Source organism: Bison bison, unplaced genomic scaffold (assembly GCF_000754665.1).
Source record: "Bison bison bison isolate TAMUID 2011002044 unplaced genomic scaffold, Bison_UMD1.0 scf7180017864057, whole genome shotgun sequence".
NCBI classification, from domain to species: domain Eukaryota; kingdom Metazoa; phylum Chordata; class Mammalia; order Artiodactyla; family Bovidae; genus Bison; species Bison bison.
Window position 1 is genome coordinate 5769161 of NW_011494629.1, and position 22637 is coordinate 5791797.

The 22637-nt window shown below is 42.7% G+C and overlaps 1 protein-coding gene across 1 annotated transcript in view; it reads right to left on the bottom strand.

Moving 5' to 3' along the window:
- LOC104985724 (chromosome unknown open reading frame, human C9orf3) overlaps nucleotides 1–22637 on the bottom strand; it is a 424441-nt gene that overhangs the window by 80535 nt on the left and 321269 nt on the right. The window contains exon 13 of the mRNA XM_010836042.1: nucleotides 6976–6982. Coding sequence (XP_010834344.1) covers nucleotides 6976–6982 — 7 coding nt within the window. The remainder of the gene's footprint in view (nucleotides 1–6975; nucleotides 6983–22637) is intronic.

Below are 22637 nucleotides of genomic sequence, written 5' to 3' on the forward strand. Positions count from 1 at the left end.
GGCCGCGGTGGGAGCAGAAGTGCTACCCGCCGGCCGGCGAAAGGGCTTAGCGGGAGAAGCGCCCTCACCGCCGCCGCCAGCCTGAACTCGCTCTGCGAGTCAGAAACCCAAGTGTTCTGATGGCTTTCGCGGAGGGAGAGGAACTTTCCTAATGGAGTTTCCTCTGGGAATGAATTAGACGCCATTAAGTTGACGTTTTTCAGTGCCCCCTCCGGACTCCGGGGAGGAGGCAGGTGACCTCCTGGGGGAGAAACCGCGAGCGCGTGAAAGGCAAACTCCGAGCTCCGCCCGCGCGTCGCGGGAGCTAATGCGATCTCGTAGAGCGCGGCCGGCGGTGCACTCGCCCGGCCTTAGGACCCCCCTCCCCACCGCCAAAGCGACTAGTAGACTTTAAGACGGGGACAATACCTTTTCAAAAATAGGGGTAAAGTTTCCACTTGGTTTAGAAACGTGTACGATACCCTCTTTTTTTTTTCCGCCGATCCCCTAAAAGGCTTTCTTTCCATCCTCAGCAGCTGAGCCAGCCTGGGGGGGTGAGTGCTTGGGGAGAAGAGTCGGGTCGCACTCGGGTTTGCTGATCTTGACCATTCCTTTAACTTTATCGCATTTCTCTAAAGAAAATCTCTCTTGCCCTCTCTTTATTGCTACTCCATCCTTCTTTCAAGATCAAAAGCTTTAGATCAAAGCCAAGATCAAACTCACTACTTTAAATAGAAGCAACTTTGCCATGGAGTATTTTACACAAAGGGGAGCTACTTAATGGAGACATCAGAGTAGAAAACTTCATTTTATCCCTTCATCCCATATTCATAACTGAACTACTTAAAATTACATTGATGATGCATTTCTGTTTCCTAAAACAAACAACAGTTCTGCTCAGATGGGAGAGTCTTGACTTGTGTTTGTGTTTCCCGGAATTAAGAAAAGAAAAGAAAAGCCTATAGAGCGTTAAATCGACATATTAACCATTATTAGCTAAGTGCTATGAAATGCATGCTCATTTGCTAAAGATTTTTCAAAGTGTTATCGAGTCTTTTTATACATGATGTACAACCATCACATACAATTTTTGTACTATAAAAGAAATGCATAAAAATAACATAGCTTGCAAGTCTCAAATGCACATACATAGGCAGGTAAAAATTACAAATGATAAAGTGGATTATGTAATTGTAGAGCTGCTTAATTTTAAATGGAAATAAAACTTTGAACTATTTAAGCGTTCATGCTACTAAAAACAGTTCCAGAATCAATAGAAATCTATCACTGACCGACATTTCCATCTACCCAGTAGAAGTTTTTTCCTTGGGAATTCACTGTCCCTAAAAACCCTGATACAAGCAGTTCAATATTGATGTACAGTGCCATGCCTAAATGGACCTTTCTTAAGTGTCCTCTTGGTTGATTTAGCAACAATTAAAAAATATGCAGTCTCAGAAGAAAGAAAGCCAAAGTAAATTCCAACAATTCAGCAGCAGGAGGAAAGGTAACTATTGCAAATTAAACCTTATACATACTTGTATAAAAATTTGCTGTTACAGCTGGGTAGTTAGTACTTAAAAGCCTTTTCCCCTTATAATTTTCATCTGGTTGTGGTCTCAAATACACACACACACACACACACACACACACACACACACACGATCATTCCTCATTCTAAAAATCCCACTGAGCCACTGGAAAGATCTTGGGAACTGAGACCTGGGAACACCGGCTTGCTGCCATTGACAGTCTCCCTTAAACTTCCTAGCACCGGGTTCACAGAGAACCTAACAGTTTCTAGCACAAGCTGAGCAAAAACAAGCATCCTACTGTTACTCTGCTCTTCTAGGACTTTAAGTGGGTAGCAACACCTGTGATGTATTCTAAGTGCCTACTCACTTGACTCCTTTGTCCTCTTGCCCCCCAAACCCAATCCAAACTCAGCAAAGAAACCAGATGATATTTACAAAGGTAGTTCAAATGGTACCTTCTTTGCCTGGCTGCTGCTGCTAAGTCGCTTCAGTCATGTCGTCGTAGGACCCCATAGACGGCAGCCTACCAGGCTCCTCCGTCCCTGGGATTCTTCAGGCAAGAATACTGGAGTGGGTTGCCATTTATTCTCCAGTCCTATGCTTAAGCAACACTTCTCCAGAAAGGTCTTTCCTTACTCCCCAATCCAAATTATGTCATCCTGCTATGTTTCTAATATATCCTATTTATTTCCTTTAAAGTAATCATCTTTTATGGATATTTAAAATTTTTTATTAAGAGACTTTATTTTTTAGGAAAATCAAACAGATTTGTGCAGATATCACAAAGTTCCTGTATGCAAACATAACTCACAGTTTTCTTTATTATTAGTATCTTGCATCAGTGAGAGAATTTGTTACAGTTAATGAACCAATATTTGATACATTATTAAGTAAAGTCCAGGGAATGGCAATCCACTCCAGTGTCCTTGCCTGGAGAATCCCATGGACAGAGGAGCCTGGTGGGCTACAGTTCATGGGGTCACAAAGAGTCGGACATGATTGAACAACTAACACTACTATAGTTAACATTAGAATTCACTCCTGCACAGTACAGTTCTATTATAACAATTTTTATTAGTTTATTGAATGTCTGTTTCCCTGATTGGATTTCAATGTCCAGGAAGAAAGAGATCTGTCTCTTCTATTACTGATCTTTATGCAGTCACTAAAAATACTGCCTGGCACATAGTAGATAGATGCTCAATAAATGTATTAAGTGAATGGAAATTCTCCAGGCCACAATACTAGAGTGGGTAGCCTTTCCCTCCTCCAGGGGATCTTCTCAACCCAGGGATCAAACCCACGTCTCCCAAATTGCGGGCTAATTCTTTACCAACTGAGCTGTCAAGGAAGTTCTACTACAGTTCTACTATAACAGTTTTTACTAATTTATCAAATGTCTGTTTCCCTGATTGGATTTCAATGTCCAGTGTAGGAATAAATGGCTGAATAAATGGCATATGAAATTTCAAGGGGGAGAATCTTAAGATGAAGATCTTTCTAATTAAGTCCTTTTTGTTTCTCTACTAAAATATCTTATATTGTAAAGAGCACAGAATTGTGCATTTTTAAAAAGGAGACACCATGGGACATCAATTACATTGCCAGGGTATTTCTAAAATGATGCTTTAAAAAAATTACAAATGGGAAAGAAAAGTTTCAAATTCCCTCAAATATTAATCACTAAAGTTGTATTCCAAAATGGTGGTAGGAACTGAATTTAATCTTGAATGACCTATTTCATGACACTGGAAAAATATGAGCAGGTCCTAGGGAAGGTAGGATGTAGAGGAACTTGAAGACTATTTTTAAAAAATTTAAATTCTTGTAGTTGAGGATGAATGCTCTAATAATTGTCTTTGAAAATGTGGTGAAAGTACTTTAAAGCTATCTTTTAAAAACAAATGTTTTCTGTTTGAATTACATTTTAAAAGATTATTTTTCTAGTAGAGATGCAAGTTTTGAAAAAACTTATTTTCTGAAACTTTCTTGTCAAAGCAGTTTATAATAGCTGAAGACAATTTCAGAAGCTGAGAAAAATGCCATTACTTTAAAATAAAAGCATTTAGTTAACCTAGTGGCTGGGGATTACTTTTGGGAGGAAACCTTTTTTTTTTTTTTGGTTGAGAGGAAACGATTCCTTTCAATGGAAAATGATGGTGATAACCAGTTTCATACCATTAATATGGACATGTGCTTCTGCCTTGGATGAGGTGCAGTCCAGACGAATGAGGAGCAGCATGCCCTCCTAGGCAAGCAGAAGGAGGAGAGGGCAAACCAGGGGAGCCCTTTAATTAAACCAAATAGCTTCAGACTGCAGATTACACTCCCATGGGCACTATACTACACTCCCATCCACTAGAAGTCAAAGGGCCTTTTAGTACCAAACAAGGGAGAAAGGTCTAGAAGCTTTTGCTGGCTACAGAAGGACCCTACAGTCAACATATACTCAGGGTAAATTAAAAGGTAAGAGACTACATATGTCTGGAAATAAAATCAAAGTTAGTTTAAGTTGCAAATAATGACAAGCAAGGATTAGGGGCTAAGTTATCCAATGTTTATGTCTTTAAATTTTGCTCTATCATTTTACAATGTAACATTCCTTTATGATACCTTTTTTTAAAATTTGACTGCTTGACTTTATTTATTTATTCTGACTGCTTGACTTCAGAAAAATTATAATTCATATTATTGCCTGTTTTGTCCCTGTGTTAGAACGAATGCCTAATTTCTTTCTGAAGAGGACTGCCAAATGAACTTCTCAGTGGAAGTCCTTATAAACCATAGTTTTCAAAAAAGGAAAGCTATCACAAAAGTGCTTTGTAGTGACCTGGCTAACAGAATCTCTTCCTCTTAGTAACCATATTCCTGAATTCACTGTTGCTCAGAAGTTTCTAAGAGCTTGTCTGAGGAAGCATACCCAGTTCTTCCATTTCTTGATCCTCTCTGAATGAAGCATTAGCTATCAACTATTGGCTCCCCAAAGAAACATACACCACAGTGCACAGCCCCCTCCCAAACCAATGGTCAGGAGGTTCACAGAGTTGGTTGAAACCCAAACTCTGACCCAGGATGGCCTGAGATTTTCTGAGGTGAAGGCAGACCACCACACAGCTGGCATGGGATGCATCATCCTGGTTCTGTGTGAAATTCCTCTTATTGCATTATATTCTGGGAAGAAGCCATCAACCTTTACTGAGGTACATTATAAAAAACAGCCCATAAAATCCATCACAGTGTTTACTGTAAGGATGGTTTTAGAGGGTTGTTTATTACATTAAATAGAAATTTTCTGTGAGGACCCACAGGAAAAACTTCTCCGTAGCATCAACAACAGGAATAGTTGGACTTAGGCAACTGGTTTGGTTTACCTCATGAACACTGCAAATTTATCCCTTTTCCTTCTTCTAGAAAGCTCTGTGACCCAACTTTAAGGCAGGCATAGGAACTTCAGGGGATATATATTGTATGCTAATATAATTTCTGGCCCCATATTATTTTCCTAACATTATTTTCAGGCTTCCCTGGTGGCTCAGACAGTAAAGCGTCTGCCTGCAATGCGAGAGACCCGGGTTCGATTCTTGGGTTGGGAAGATCCCCTGGAGAAGGAAATGGCAATCCACTCCAGCACTCTTGCCTGGAAAATCCCATGGACGGAGGAGCCTTATAGGCCACAGTCCACAGGGTCGCAAAGAGTCGGACATGACTGAGCGACTTCAGTTTTCTTACTTTAACTTACTTTTATCATTTTATATTTTGCTTTCCAAGAGTTTGCTTACTTCTGTTTTGGACAAGAAGGAATATAAATAAATAAAATATTGGGGGTTTATTTTTCTTTCTTTCACTTTCTTTTTCCTTTTTGGAGGGAGAAAGGGGGGTTATGAAAAAAATGTTATGGTTCTAATATTTTGCTCCATTAACAACACTTAGCAGTGAATTAAGTATAGAAGGTAAGGACATATGATTAACCCTACTTATAAAAATTGAGCGAAAAAACTGTTAAAAAAATACAGCCCAAAACAAATATACTATACAAACATCACAGAGGACTGATATAAAAAATGTTAACCAACCAAGTATTTTATCACTTTTGACTGATATCAAAACCAGAGGAACATATAGACCGATTATTCATTTAACAAACATACTGAGTTTGCCTACTGCAAAACATAACACTGGACTTTGTGAATACAAAGATGAATAAGACTCCACCCTGTTCTCAGGAGACTAGTATGACCAGGCAGTAAGGCGACATGGTAAAAGTGCCCAGACAGCCTGTCTGGGTTTGAATCCAGACTCTGCCACATATTAGCTCTATGACCTCTTTAAGCCTCTTTCTCATAGAGTTGAGAAGATCAAATGACAAACGCAATGTGCTTACCAGAGGAGGCAGTTGTTACTTATCAAAGTCTAGACTACTGGAAGTAAGAAGCAACACAACATCACTAAAAGCTGGGGGGAAGTGACCTGAAGACAAAAAAAAGTGCTAAAGTATTACATGTACCAGAGACCACGGAACCTCAGATCTGGTAGAAAGAACCAGAGCGGTCAATTTTGTACAGGATTAAGTTTACAAAGCGCTTCCCACATACAGACTGTTCTGTTTGTTTCTCACACTGTCCCACCTTCAGGATGAAGAGAATGAGTCTTCAGGAAGTATAATGCCTTTACTATCTTACATTGTGTGGCCTTAGCTCTCCTGGATGGAAATGTAGTGTTCTTTCTATGCCAGCAGGAGACCTCAGGGAACACCTTGCCTGATTTTAAGATATATGCTTATGGCACCCCACTCCAGTACTCTTGCCTGGAAAATCCCATGGGCGGAGGAGCCTGATGGGCTGCAGTCCATGGGGTCGCTAAGAGTCTGACACGACTGAGCGACTTCACTTTCACTTTTCACTTTCATGCATTGGAGAAGGAAATGGCAACCCACTCCAGTGTTCTTGCCTGGAGAATCCCAGGGACGGGGGAGCCTGGTGGGCTGCCGTCTATGGGGTCGCACAGAGTTGGACACGACTGAAGTGACTTAGCAGCAGCAGCATGTGTGCTTAGTCACTCAGTTGTGTCTAACTCTTTGCAACCCCGTGGACTGCAGCCCGCCAGGTTCCTCTGTCCATGGGGATTCTCCAGCAAAAATACTGGAGTGGGTTGCCATGATCTTCCCAACCCAAGGACTGAACTCAGGTCTCCCACATTGCAGGTAGATTCTTTACCAGCTGAGCCACAAGGGAAGATATCTGTTTATTAGAGAATAAACCACAAATTAAACATATAGATTAAAACACAGCTTGGAAAATATAATCCTATTCCATAAAGGTCTATTGGAACAGACATAGAAAATAGATATTAGTATATTGCCCTCAGTGTACATGTATGACTGCAGTTCTTTACAGGTGCTTAACGTTCATGGCTGTGAGGATCACAATAAACTATGGAAAACTCTTCAAGAGATGGGAATAACAGACCACCTGACTTGCCTCCTGAGAAATCTGTATGCAGGTCAAGAAGCAACAGAACTGGACATAGAACAACAGACTGGTTCCAAATAGGAAAAGGAGTATGTCAAGGCTGTATATTGTCACCCTGCTTATTTAACTTATATGCAGAGTATATCATGAGAAATGCTGGGCTAGATGAAGCACAGGCTGGAATCAATATCGCTGGGAGAAATATCAATAACTTCAGATATGCAGATGACACCACCCTTATGGCAGAAAGTGAAGAACTAAAGAGCCTCTTGATGAAAGTGAAAGTGGAGAGTGAAAAAGTTGGCTTAAAGCTCAACATTCAGAAAAGGAAGATCATGGCATCCGGTCCCATCATTTCATGGCAAATAGATGGGGAAACAGTGGAAACACTGTCAGACTTTATTTTGAGGGGCTCCAAAATCACTGCGGATGGTGACTATAGCCATGATATTAAAAGACGATTACTCCTTGGAAGGAGAATTATGACCAACCTAGACAGCATATTAAAAAGCAAAGACATTACTTTGCCAACCAAGGTCCATCTAGTCAAGGCTATGGTTTTCCCAGTGGTTATGTATGAATGTGAGAGTTGGACTATAAAGAAAGCTGAGTACTGAAGAATTGATGCTTTTGAACTGTGGTGTTGCAGAAGACTCTTGAGAGTCCCTTGGACTGCAAGGAGATCCAACCAGTCCATCCTAAAGGAAATCAGTCCTGAGTGTTCAATGTATGCTGAAGCTGAAACTCCAATACTTGGGCCACCTGATTGGAAGAGCTGACTCATTTGCTGACTCACAGCTGACTCATTTCCCTGATGCTGGGAAAGATTGAAGGTGGGAGGAGAAGGGGACAACAGAGGATGAGATGGTTGGATGGCACCACTGACTCAATGGACATGAGTTTGGGTAAACTCCGGGAGTTGGTGATGGACAGGGAGGCCTGGCATGCTGCAGTCCATAGGGTCACAAAGAGTCGGACATGACTGAGTGACTGAACTGAACTAAACTGAACATTCTTGGACAGAATAATCTTAAAGAGTTTCACAGATGAAATATAAAATTATGTAGGGGTGGTATCAGATCAATGGTTATCAACTCCTAACTGCTAATTAGAATCACCAGGACACTTTACAAAGCCTATGGCCCAGGAGGCACTCCAGACCACTGTGAAAGTAGGCCCCAGGCACACAGGGCCCCCTCCCTCACCGGGATTCCAATGGGTAACCTATTTTGAGAACCACTGGTTTGGATCATTTTAATGCTGCTGCTACTGCTGCTGCTGAGTCGCTTCAGTTGTGTCCGACTCTGTGCGACCCCATAGACAGCAGCCCACTAGGCTCCCCCGTCCCTGGGATTCTCCAGGCAAGAACACTGGAGTGGGTTGCCATTTCCTTCTCCAATGCATGAAAGTGAAAAGAGAAAGTGAAGTCGCTCAGTTGTGTCCGACTCTTAGCGACCCCATGGACTGCAGCCTACCAGGCTCCTCCACCCATGGGATTTTCCAGGCAAGAGTACTGGAGTGGGGTGCCATTGCCTTCTCCGATTTTAATGATGACCCATCTCTAATAAGTTACTATGAAAAATTCCAGGTGTTTGGGAGACATCTAAATTTCAAGGTCAGTGCCACAGAGGATAGCCACCTATTGTGTTCGATTACAATAAGTCCCTTTGGGCAGATGGCAAACACATAGCTGGACAGGATGGGCTGTCTGGCTGACCCGGGGTAGCATTTCCTGTAGCTTAGTCTTAGGGCTAAACTTTGGGGCAAGATTAGTTAAGCACATGTGCGCGCGCACACACACACACACACACACACACACAAGAATTAAAAAGAAGTAGAAGATCACAGCAATACCCCAAAGAAAGGCAAAAATGGATGGATATTTGACATTTTAATTTTTTCCAGGTTGCTCGTATTATTCTGGATCCTGAATGAAAACAGCATACATCCTTATCCTCAGGGACCCTGATTTCAGGGCTGACCTCGAATTCTGTACACATGAGGTGGTCTATTTCCCATGTATCCCCTGTAAACAATGTTCTGATCATGTTGATGGCTGCCACCCACTCCCTTGAAATGTATAAGTATTTGGAAGATTGTTGCACAGGATTTGAGGATAGTGGAAAAGACCAGTGGAAGAGACCCTTTGCTGTGTGCAAAAACTATTTCACATAGGAAGCAACCCAGGTAGACTTCCTTGAGCCTTGGGCATCATGCTTTAACCAAATAGACTTCCTTGTTTAGAAAAGACACACTACACTGATATTACAGGAAAACTATTCTGAAAAAAATGCTTTATCGGTTATTATTTATTTAGGCTCTGTCACGTGGCTTACAGGATCTTACAGATCTTACAGTTCCTCAACCACGGACTGAACCCAGGCTCCAGCAGTGAAAGTGCCAAGTCCTAACCATTGGAGGGCCAGGGAATTCCCATGATGCCAGTTACTCACTTAAAACACAAACATATATGTTAATACTTCACTAGTTTGAGAAGCAAACACTCATGTCCAGGTCCCTTTGGTTACTCCCTAAAATGGAATGGGTGTGGTATCTGTTACCCCATGAGCACACATACTCCAAGTGCATGCGCATGGAGCACCCATGCTCTTTAGAGTCTGTGGCCCTTGGCATGTCTATTTTTCTTTTGCCAATATTTCTATTTTTAAAAATCTTGGCACTCACACTGGGGTGCCTATCATCTGGCCTCCCAAAGGAACCCAATGAAATCACAATTTGCAAATGACAGGAATGGGCCTAAACCATCCTGCTTTTATTAAGAAGTAGGAACACACACACACACACACACACACACTAGGGAGAGTAAAAGCCATCACAATTTGGGAGGTGGGCCTGTCCCAAATGTAAATAATACATGAGAAAAAGCTATTTCCCACAATGTTTGTTCACCAAACATTTAGATCCATCTAAGAGATGTTCCGGAAAAATAATGGGAGGGGCCAGAATTAATTGGCTGCTAATCTCTTTACTTTTTAAAGGATGTTTCCTCCAGCGGTGGATTAAATCAATATTTAATGCTACATAGGCCCAGCTGTGTCCATATTAGGAAAGCCCGAGCTCACATCTCTCTCTGTCTTTCTCTCTCTCTCCCTCCCTTTGCTCTGCTTCCACCCCCTGCATGTGTAGGTGGGAGAGTAGGAGCCGGGGAATGTGAACTTGATCCAGCATTGATCAGCCAAGCAGCAAACTCGCATTGTTCTTTAGATACCAAACATAAATTCTTTCTAGTAGGGATAAACCCAGCCATTCTGCACACAACACAGCTTTTGTGCCCAGTAGTATGAGATGGAAAAGAACCACAAAGAACATTGGAGCTTTATTAGACTCATCATGAACATCTCCTAATACACAGAATTTAAAAATCCACCCAGCTCATTTATATTCATATTAATATTGGGTATGTTAGAATCTCTTAAACCTAACAATCTTGTGGTCATTTGATTGTTTTTATAATGGATTTCAATTTACAGTTTATTTTTTTTTTTTTTCAGTTTACAGTTTAAATACTATGGTCTATTTTAGCATTGCCTTCTATTTGAGCACTTCTTATTTCACTGCCTTGCTCTCAGGTTCAAGGGCACCGGATCATGCTAATATACAACCAAATATGCTATTGCTATTTTTTGGTGCTGGCTTGTGAATGTGACTTAAGTATTTCTGTACAAAGCCATGTGTAACGGGAAGTACACAGTTGAGAATTTAGACTCCTCCAATGGGTGCATCCATTCCTGCCATCTCTATGGCATACAACCCCTATAAAACAGAGATAATGCCATCTGCCTTGCAGAGCTGTGTTGAGAACACAATGAGATGGTGAAGTCAACAAATAGACCAGTTAACGCTAATTCCTTTCCTCTTTCTCCTCAGAACCTAAGTGATGGCTCAGACAGTCAGGAATCCGCCTGCAATGCGGGAGACCTGGGTTTGATCCCTGGGTTGGGAAGATCCCTTGGAGGAGGGAAAGGCTACCCAGTCCAGTATTCTTGCCTGGAGAATCCCCACGGGCAGAGGAGCCTGGTGGACTGCAGTCCATGAGGTCACAAAGAATCGGACATGACTAGCGACTAAGCACAGCGCAGCACACAACCTTTCAGAGATCTCAAAATAACCGAGTTGTGACTGCCTAATAAAAAGCCTCATTCGACCACCACACAGACACGATGCCGTTGGACAGAGCCTTAGAGATATGACCCATCATCTCAGCCACACCAAACTAGTACCTGTCCCTTCCCAAAGGACCGGTGGACTCAATGGAGCAAATTCTCCTTCTCGTAGGCCTGATTCTAAAGGAGATCATTCTGTTTCTGACCCCGCCTCACTTAAAACAGTAAGCCCACTGTTGTTACAGGAAGACCATAAAATGAAATTTGATATTTCTACATTCTTCTCTGAAGATACCAGCTTGACCAGGTGCTAGATGCGAAAACATCTTAAAATCCTAATAGCAGCTACATACATTTAAAACCAACAATAATGTGATAATTAAGAACTTGGGCTTTTAAGTTAGACAGGTTTCCTTTTCCTCATCCATAACATGCGTGTAATAATGATGTCAATAAGGTTGACATCAGGTGAGAGAGCTGTGACTAGAAGAAGCATACAGCAATTGTATATACTATGTATAAGAAACTGAGCATTGTACTCAATAAAATGCACTGACTCAATAAAATGATAGCCCTTTTTTCATTCTGGATATTCTAATACATAAAATAATATACCCCAGTGTTCTCGGGGGAAGGGAGAAGGATTAAATAAAAAATACAGTTCTACAGGCAGCTCAGACGGTAAAGAATCTGCCTGCAATACAGGAGACCTGGGTTCGATCTCTGGGTTGGGAAGATTCCAGGAGAAGGGAATGGCTACCCACTCCAGTACTCTGGCCTGGAGAATTCCATGGACAGAGGAGCCTGACGGGCTACAGTCCATGGGGTCACAAAGAGTCAGATACGACTAAGTGACTTTCACTCTCAGGGGGAGTTATACAACCTATATATTCTTTGATTTACCCATTTACAGTTTAATTCACTAAAAGTATGCCAAAACCAGGAAGACATCTCTCAACCACAAAATCAATGCAGTAACAAAGAAATACAATTTGAGGAGGAGAGAACCAGTGAGAACTCAGGAGGCAACTTTGTAATAAATACAACCAAGAAGAGTCTTAAAGAGAATGCGTCTATGGTTGGCCACATGGGATATGAAGCTTCAGCATGCACAGTTGAGGGGAGAGGGAGCAAGCACAGAGGGAAGAGGAGATGGAGTCCTTGAAACAGAGGCTGAAGGAGCCGCTGGACCTAGGGAGCGACTTCTCTGCAGGGTAGTGGGCAGCAGGGTTGAAGGGACTCTCTCCAGGCTGGTCCCATCGTCACTTGCTGCCCTGAAGTCTCTGTCCCCCATTCTGATGTCTTGATTCTGAACTACCTCCCATGCATTTTCATGCCAATAAAGTTGCTAAAATTAAGAACTGAATTGTGACTCTTTGCGGCATAAATAATGTCATCTTATAAAGCCGGGGCTAATAACAACCAGGATGCCCTTAGCGCTTTTAAGAAAAACCATCTGATCTATGATGCCCTCGATGTGGTTTGAAATTTCCCTCGGCCTACAAAGGAAAATATTTTTAGTATGTAGCACAGTTTGAAACAGACATATAAATGCACTGAAAATATAATTTTAGGAAAGCATCTGGGTTTGATCATTTCTTGTTTTACCTCAACACTGAATAGGTTCTATTTTCTCAATATAAGAAACACGGCAACATCCCACTAGAAACTATGCAGCAATCACTGTAGCAATTTCTCATAAATATTTCATTACTGGCTCTGTTTTTATTTTTAAAGTGGCAAACACTCTAATGGTTTAACTATAAAAGCAGCATAAAAATGAAGTGTGCCTTCTGGAGCATTTGCCCCCAGTGTTTTCCCCTCCTTCAACAAGCAACTTAGAACTCACTGGATGATTTTTCCCAAGATCATTTGGACAATGAACATATACCAGTATTTATATCTCAAAATGTATCCTAGAAGTAGTTGCCATGGTCCAAGGTAAAACTCACTGCAGTTTTTATTGATATGCAGTAATTTTAAGACATTAACAACCCTACCAAAATTGTTTTCATCTCCTGAGGGTCAAACAGGTTAATACCTGTGAATACTTGGTTTTAATTATTAATAGAAGTAAATGCCTATCCTTCAATGATCAACCAGCATAAATGTTCTGGCAGATTGACTATTACTTAATTTCTCCCAATAATCTGAAAGATTTTGGCAATTTTCCAGTGGAAGAGAGAAGCAAGGCACAAACTTTTTTTTTTTTTTTGGATCGTGTACATTTGTAAAACACCACTCAGGACGAAACATATGAAAACTTTCCTGATATCACTCCAAACTAAGAGCAAGTTTTCAGTCTGAGGACAGTTCAGCAGATTCCTGGAGAGGAAAGGAAGACACTTGGAGGAAAAGTAAATTCCAACTTCCTCCTTTCAGAGGTGACAAGAGCTGAACCTCAGCAAAGTATATGGTGACATGAGGCTCAAAATGGCTCTGACCTTCACCTAGGGCTGTTCCCCTCTTTCCTCAAAGAAGCAGTGAGGACTTAGAGAAGGCAAGTGGCTTGCCCACAGCCACACAGCTTAGTGGTACAGGACTCTCTCCAAAGCTGAACCTAACGTATCAGATCCCTCCTTCATTCAACATAGGACATAGCAGAACAAAACTTCACTGCTGCATGCTCTGTCCAAACAGCACATTGCATATAACACAATTGACTCTCCTCCTCTATCCAGCCTCTACTCTTGTTCACTAACCTCAGAATAATGCAGCCTGGCATTTTATGCATCAACTTGTCTGAATCCCACTCAGAGTGTGATGGTAGCAGTTATAACTAGACAGGATCAGAAGCAGAAAATACTGAATTGGTAAAGGCCGGAGGTGGAGAATTGACCTGGAAGGATGGGTCTTCTGAATGAGCTGGACGCACTCATTACCGAACACCAACAAATCATGGACAACCGCCATTCAGAGATATGTGTGACGTGAACGCTGCCCTTCTTTAAACACACATTTGGATTTTGACAATTTGACAATCATTGACTGTTACCCTGACCTGTGATACATTTGCTGGTTGGCCACCACAGGGCTGTGCCCCTGGCATTCTCCTCCTCTGGGTCAGCAGAGGTGACAGAGGAGGGCAAAAGCCAGGGACTCTGGTTGGTGCTTGCTTGTGAATGCAAATAACCGGACACAGGACTCGCCCCTTAAATGCTTTGGAAGATACATAAAGACACTTTTTGGTTCAGCCAATTGCTTTTTCTCATTTGTTGTTTTGATGACCTGGTATTTATAATCTAATTTAGTTTCCATCTCGTGAGAGGAATAGTTGCATCTCTCAAAAAACAAAGACCTAAACTAATCTCTATGACACTCACGTTCATTCACACACACACACAAAGTTAACAACTTTTCAATGTAATAAAGCCCATACTTTCTTTCTTCCTTTTTAAAATATTTATTTGGCTGAGTTGGGTCTTAGTTGCAGCACACAGGCTCAGTAATTACAGTGTGCGGGCTTATTTGCCCTGCAGCACGTGGGATCTTAGTTCCCTGACCAAGGACTGAACCTACATCCCCTGCATTGCAAGGCAGATTCTTAACCACTGGATCACCAGAGAAGTTCCATCCTCATACTTTCTATGCAAAGTATTCCATCAGACATACAGGGTTCCCATTTAGAAACATCTAAATGGAAAAGGATTGTGTATACCTGTGACAATATTTATGAAAAGCCCTGGATGGTGAGGGCTTTCACATTCCTGTACACACAGAGTACATTTTTTGGGCGCTCTAAATAATAGAAATAAACATATTCCGGGAAAAGAACAGTCACTAATTAAATTAAAAATCATCCTTGTTTAGACTTTCTGCTGTATTCATTTATTATCTCTTTATAGGCCTAAGGCAAGAATGGGACTAAGTTAATTTGAATTAAAAGCAGTCCTGTTAAAAATGCAAAATGCCTTAATTGGGTAGACTGAGGACTGAGGGTCTTAGACTGAAGCCCTGGCTCTGCCATTAACTAGGGCTTTGAGTTTGGGCATATCAGTATGCATCCCCTGGGGTACAGCTATCCCGTGGGTGAAAAGATGAGCTCTTCTCCAAGACTCACTCCTACCTAGGATTCTAAAGCAGACTGAAATTTGTGCAACACCAGAAAAGCCTAAAATTTAGCCATGAAGCAATAGAGGCGATACGCAAAAGATATATACCATACAGATATTAAATACACATCTATTTTATACAACATAATGGTTCTCCACAAAAGAGAAGAAAAAAGTCCCCTGTTCTAAAAGCAGTCAAGTGTTCCTAATAGCTTTTCTTGTCAGCAGAAATTCCGGCAGGCAGCAGACGAGGGTGGAAGTCCAGTGAGCGCTGTGAATGGCCACAGTAGGAGCCGCCGCCCACAGGCCTGGGATGCAGATCTGAGCATCAGTTTATGCAATGATGCTGTGTGATGTCAAAGAGTCAAAGAGGCCTGCATGTGTGTGCACTCATGTACACAACACACTGCAAGGCTAGGTCTCATGGCTTTCCCTGGGTGTGGGAAGGGCACGATGCAAATATAGAATAATGTGCCTTTGATGAGATCCTACCAGAGTATGTCTTCAGCCTTATAGAAGAAAGAATGGGAGGAGTTCCTCTTAAAAGGTAGAACTGGATGTTTTTCTATTGACAGAGGTTTGTAATCCAAAGCTGGTATCTTTGTCATAATTCTTTGAGTTTACTTGTTCCTTCTTTCTAAAGACCTCTCTATGTGAAACAGATAAAGCACTGTCAAAGAAATTCTGTTAAATAGAATCACTCCTTACAAGAGCTACAGTGTCCTTACTTAAGTGAATCTCTGTATGGGCGCGCAATATGTATGAAAATGAAGAATAGGTAAGGGCTGTAGGTTCTACCATGACCCACTAGGCATTGCACATTGAGGACGATCACGTGGACTCTCTTGCACAATAAGCTGGACAACTTGTGACCAAGAGGCAGTGGGGGATGGGGGCAGTACAGCCAAGTCTCTAGTCTCCAAGCAAATTGTCTTCTAATGGACTTGGCATCCTGGCTGAAATTGGAAAGTACAGAAGTCAACCTCTCCAGTTCCCCAGTTCAGTTCAGTTCAGTTCAGTTGCTCAGTTGTGTTCAATTCTTTGTGACCTCATGAACACACACAGCATAGCAGGTCTCCCTGTCCATCACCAACTCCTGGAGTTTACTCAGACTAATGTCCATTGAGTTGGTGATGCCAAACATCTCATCCTCTGTTGTCCCCTTCTCCTCCTGCCTTCAATCTTTCCCAGCCTCAGGATCTTTTCCAGTGAGTCCGGAGAAGGCAATGGCACCCTACTCCAGTACTCTTGCCTGGAAAACCCCATGGGCGGAGGAGCTTGGTAGGCTGCAGTCCATGGGGTCGCTAAGAGTCGGGCACGACTGAGCGAGTTCACTTTCAGTTTTCACTTTCATGCACTGGAGAAGGAAATGGCAACCCACTCCAGTGTTCTTGCCTGGAGAATCCCAGGGACAGGGGAGCCCTGCCATCTATGGGGTCACACAGAGTCGGACACGACTGAAGTGACTTAGCAGCAGTAATAGTTCTTCACATCTGGTGGCCCAAATACTGGAGTTTCAGCTTCAGCATCAGTCCTTCCAATGAATATTCAGGACTGATTTCCTTTAGGATGGACTGGTTGGATATTCTTGCAGTCCAAGGGACTCTCAAGAGTCTTCTCCAACACCACAGTTCAAAAGCATCAATTCTTTGGCACTCAGCTTTCTTTATGGTCCAACTCTCACATCCATACATAGCTACTGGAAAAACCATAACTTTGACTAGATGGACCTTTGTTGGCAAATTAATGTTTCTATTTTTAATATGCTGCTAGGTTGGTCATAACTTTTCTTCCAAGGAGTGAGCGTCTTTTAATTTCATGGCTGCAATGACCATCTGCAGTGATTCTGGAGCCCCAGAAAGTCAAGTCTGCCACTGTTTCCACTGTTTCCTCATCTATTTGCCATGAAGTGATGGGACTGGATGCCATGATCTTCGTTTTCTGAATGTCGATCTTTAAGCCAACTTTTTCACTCTCCTCTTTCACTTTCATCAAGAGGCTTTTTAGTTCTTCTTCACTTTCTGCCATAAGGGTGGTGTCATCTGTATATCTGAGGTTATTGATATTTCTCCCGGCAATAATTGATTCCAGCTTGTGCTTCATCCAGCCCAGCATTTCTCATGATGTACTCTGCATATAAGTTAAATAAGCAGGGTGACAATATACAGCCTTGACGTACTCCTTTTCCTATTTGGAACCAGTCTGTTGTTCTATGTCCGGTTCTAACTGTTGCTTCCTGACCTGCATACAGATTTCTCAAGAGGCAGGTCAGGTGGTCTGGTATTCCCATCTCTTTCAGATCCACACAATCAAAGGCTTTGGCATAGTCAATAAAGCAGAAATAGATGTTTTTCTGGAACTCTCTTGCTTTTTTGATGATCCGGCGAATGTTGACAATTTGATCTGTGGTTCCTCTGCCTTTTTGAAAACCAGCTTGAACATCTGGAATTTCATGGCTCACGTATTGCTGAAGCCTAGCTTGGAGAATTTTGAGCATTACTTTGCTAGCATGTGAGATGAGTGCAATTGTGTGGTAGTTGAGCATTCTTTGCCATTGCCTTTCTTTGGGATTGGAATGAGTACATCATGGGAAATGCTGGGCTGGATGAAGCACAAGCTGGAATCAATATTGCTGGGTCATTGCAGATGGTCATTGCAGCCATGAAATTAAAAGACACTTACTCCTTGGAAGGAAAGTTGTCACCAATCTAGACAGCATACTAAAAAGCAAAAACATTACTTTGCCAACAAAGGTCTGTCTAGTCAAAGCTATGGTTTTCCAGTAGTCATGTATGGATGTGAGTCTTAGACTATAAAGAAAGCTGAGTACCGAAGAATTGATGCTTTTGAACTGTGGTGTTGAAGAAGGCTCTTGAGAGTCCCTTGGACTGCAAGGAGATCCAACCAGTCCATCCTAAAGGAAATCAGTCCTGGGTGTTCATTGGAAGGACTGATGTTGAAGCTGAAACTCCAATATTTTGGCCACCTGATGCAAAGAGCTGACTCATTGGAAAAGACCCTGATGTTGGGAAAGATTGAGGGCAGGAGGAGAAGGGGACGACAGAGGATGAGACAGTTAGATGGCATCACCAACTCAATGGACATGAGTTTGGGTAAACAGGAGTTGGTGATGGACAGGGAGGCCTGGCGTGCTGTGGTTCATGAGGTCGCAAAGAATTGGACATGACTGAGCGCCTGAACTGAAGTGAACTGAACTTTGCATATAAATTAAATAAGCAGGGTGACAGTATAAAGCCTTGATGTACTCCTTTCCTGATTTGGAAACAGTCTGTTTTTTCACGTCCAGTTCTGTTGCTTCCTGACCTGCATACCGATTTCTCAGGAGGCAGGTCAGATGGTCTGGTATTCCCATTTCTTGAAGAATTTTCCACTGTTTGTTGCGATCCACACAGTCAAAGCCTTTGGTGTAGTCAATAAAGCAGAAGTAGACGTTTTTCTGGAACTCTCTTGCTATGATCCAACGGATGTTGGCAATTTTATCTCTGGTTCTTCTGCCTTTTCTAAATCCAGCTTGAACATCTGGCAGTTCACGGTTCACATACTGTTGAAGCCTGGCTTGGAGAATTTTGAGCATTACTTTGCTAGCGTGTGAGATGACTGCAATTGTGCAGTAGCCTGAACATTCTTTGGCATTGCTTTTCTTTGTGATTCGAATGAAAACTGATCTCTTCCAGTCCTGTGGCCACTGCTGAGTTTTCCAAATTTTCTGGCATATTGAGTGCCACACTTTCACAGCATCATCTTTTAGGATTTGAAATAGCTCAACTGGAATTCCATCACCTCCACTAGCTTTGTTCATAGTGATGCTTCTTAAGGCCCACTTGACTTCACATTCCAGGATATTTGGCTCTAGGTGAGAGATCACACCATTGTGATTATCTGGGTCATGAAGATCTTTTTTGTACAGTTCTTCTGTGTATTCTTGCCACCTCTTCTTAATATCTTCTGCTTCTGTTAGGTCCATACCATTTCTGTCCTTTATTGTGCCCATCTTTGCATTAAAATTTCCCTTGGTATCTCTAATTTTCTTGAAGAGATCTCTAGGCTTTTCCATTCTATTGTTTCTCTCTATTTCTTTTCATTGATCACTGAGGAAGGCTTTCTTATCTCTCCTTGCTATTCTTTGGAACTCTGCACTCAAATGGGTATATCTTTCCTTTTCTCCTTTGCTTTTCCCTTCTCTTCTTTTCATGGCTATTTGGAAGGCCTCCTCAGACAACCATTTTGCCTTTTTGCATTTCTTTTTTCTCGGGGATGGTCTTGATCACTGCCTCCTTTACAATGTCATGAACCTCTGGTTCATAGGTCTCAAACTCACAGTAGAGACCCATTGAGCATGCCTTGAACAATGGCTGGTTTGCAAATGTCCCCATAGACCATGGGCTTGTGGGCAGGGGCCGTGCCCTTTTGGCTTTTGTATGCTCATGGCCCAGCACAAGGCTGGGCATTTTGGTTGAACAAATAAACTAAACCCCAAAGCCAAATATAAAAGTGAGGGACTCTAAGAGTTCAGATTGTACTCAGCAAAGAGGAACTATTTCCATAGAATATACTCCAGAAGATGACATAGTTATGGGCTCTATCAGTTGGTCCCAGACCTTCTTATGTGATCCTCATTTAGTGCATGTTGCCTGAGTCTGGGGCTTGTAGTTTTAAGCAGCTTCCTGGATTATTCCCAAACCAAGTCTCAGTATAACAGGACCAAGTGAGGGCTTCCAATCCAAGCCTGAAAAGCTATGCTTCTAGAACATACCCAACCTTATCTCTTTATTAAAATCTGTGTGTGCACGGGCCAGTACCAACTGTCTCCATCAACTGAACTGAGCCAAACACTTTCCAGAGCCAGTAGCTCCTGGTTCCTCTACCTTTTGGTTCAAAAGGCGAAACAGCAGGTTTATCCTTAGTCCACTAAGCAAATACAGGATTCTTCTCCACATTGTCACTCCTAAACATGTCTCTGTCCATCTGGGCCAGTTTAGAATTGCTATTCTTTTTAAAGGAAAAAAGATACTTCTCAAATGTTTGTTATCCACCCAAGAAAGCCATTATCATACACTTTCCTCTGAGTTTGCTTTAAAAATGTACATCCAGTCTGAGATCCTGAAGGATGCCAGCTTTGGTCTCAGTCAATTTCCTCAGTGTTCTCCCTTGTCACTTGGCAGGATTTGTGCACATCATCTGCGCTGCATGAACTGGTGCTTGTTTCACATCCCTTCCCACTTATTTCTTTAAGGGTAACCTATAGATGTGTTTTCTTGGAAGACACTACTGGCCCTCAAGGTATTTAATGATGCTTTCTAAAAGTATCCATGTTGGAACTTCCCTGGTGGTTCAGTGGTTAAGAATCCTCCTGCCAATGCAGGGAATACGGTTTGATCCCTGGTGAGGAACTAAAATCCATCATGTCATGGAGCAACCAAGCCTGTGCACCACAACTACTGAGCTTGTGTACTCTAGAGCCCATGTGCTGCAACTTCGGAGCCCTAGAGCCTGTGCTCTGCAACGAGAGAGACCACTGCAACAAGAAACCCACACAGCGCAGCTACAGAGAGTCCATGTGCAACAACAAAGAACCAGTGCAGCCAAAAATAAATAAATAACCTTTTTAAAAAGTACCCGTGTAAACAAATAGCTTCTGGACATGAAAGTTCAAAAGTTGAAAACCAAGGAGCAAAAGTGTCTCTAACTATTCCTTTCACTCCATGAGAGTCCCGAATACCTGCGTGGAGGGGAAGGGCTTGGCTCTTCATCCAGGGAGTTTTCTTTCTAGCAAGGCTGCTGGCCCACCGGCCCAGATATCTTACTGCCACTCAGTCACTAGCACTCTGTCTACAAGCCTCTGGTAAATCTTTGGTGAACTTTTCCTTCTCACATTCAACCCTGTGCAGTCTAGCTGTGTCCTGTCTTACGATCAATCTGCTTCTCAGATCCTGTTCTCCAAGCAAAGCAGGCAACAATAAACTCCTTCCTAACAAGGAAAACGGAGTGGGAAAGATCACTGCTGCAAATGGTGGTTAATACGGATTCACCAGATATATTTTATCACAATAAATTGCATTCACCTATCTGTTTTAGGGGGTGGAATGGTGACAACCCACTCCAGTATTCTTGCCTGGAGAAGCCCACGGACAGAGGAGCCTGGTGGGCTACAGGGTTGCAAAGAGCTGGACGTGCCTATGGCCTTGATTAGAGTGCAGCAGAGGCTGAGGCCAGGGCAAGGGAGCTGAGAGTGAGGCTGACCTGAGGCGGAGGTCGGCGGGGAAAGGGGGCCTTTCCTCCACCCCTCACACTGGGGAAGTTGCCTCCATTCCCCTTGTTCTGGGGCATTATCCATTGAGCCTCACTCGTGCTGTGACAAGCTAGTTACTCAACACTGCCGCTGCCCCCATCACTGAGATCTGACTCTGCATCATGCTGCTCAAACATGCATATTTAGTTTTCACCACCAGACATTGAACATGTCACACCCCTTGCCTAAAATGACTTCTCCCTTACCTGTTCTTCAAGGTTGACTTCAAATGGTAACTCAGTCCTTTCTTCTTCCACAAATGCAAAATGACCCCTTTCTTCCCAATTCTAAAAGTGAGGTAGGGACTTCCCTGGTGACGAAGCATGTATTTGCTGATACTTTTTACGTTGACCTGTCTTTGTACTTAGAAATGTCTCTTAATAATAGGCTTCTTCAGTGACTCAGATGGTAAAGGATTTGCCTGCAATCCTGGAGACCTGTGCTCAATCCCTGGGTCAGGAAGATCCCCTGGAAAAGGAAATGGCAACTCACTCCAGTATTCTTGCCTGGAGAATTCCGTGGACAGAGGAGCCTGGCAGGCTACAGACCATGGTGTTGCAAAGAATCGGACATGACTGAGTGACTATCACTCACTCACTGCTGCTGCAGTGGATAAGAATCCACCTGCCAACGCAGGGGACATTGGTCAGATCCCTGGTCCAGGAAGATTCCACAGGGCGCAGAGCAACTAAGCCAGTGGGCCACAACTACTGAGCCCAAGCTCTAGAGCCTGCAAGTTGCAACTAGAGCCGGAGCTCTAGATCCCGCAAGCTTCAACCACTGAGCCCATGCCGCTAGAGCCTGTGCTCTGTAAGAAGAGAAGCCACGGCAATAAGAGGCCCAAATACCACAATGAAGGGTAGTCTTCTCTTGCCGCCACTAGAGAAAGTCCATGTACAGCAACGAAGACCCAGCATAGCCAAAACTGTTTCCCGAAGATCAGTTATTTGTGTATCTATTTTTCCTACTGAATTATTAAGCATTCTGAGGGTAAAGCCTGTGTTTCTCTCATCTTTGAATCACGCACAATCCCTCACGAAGGACAGATATACAGGCTATATTCCCAGAAAGAAGGGAAGGGGCGGGAAGGAAGGCACTTAGCTGGAGGGGTGATTTCAGATCCTAGGAAAAGCTTCCTCTGGCAAATCTCATGCATCTGGTCTGGGATG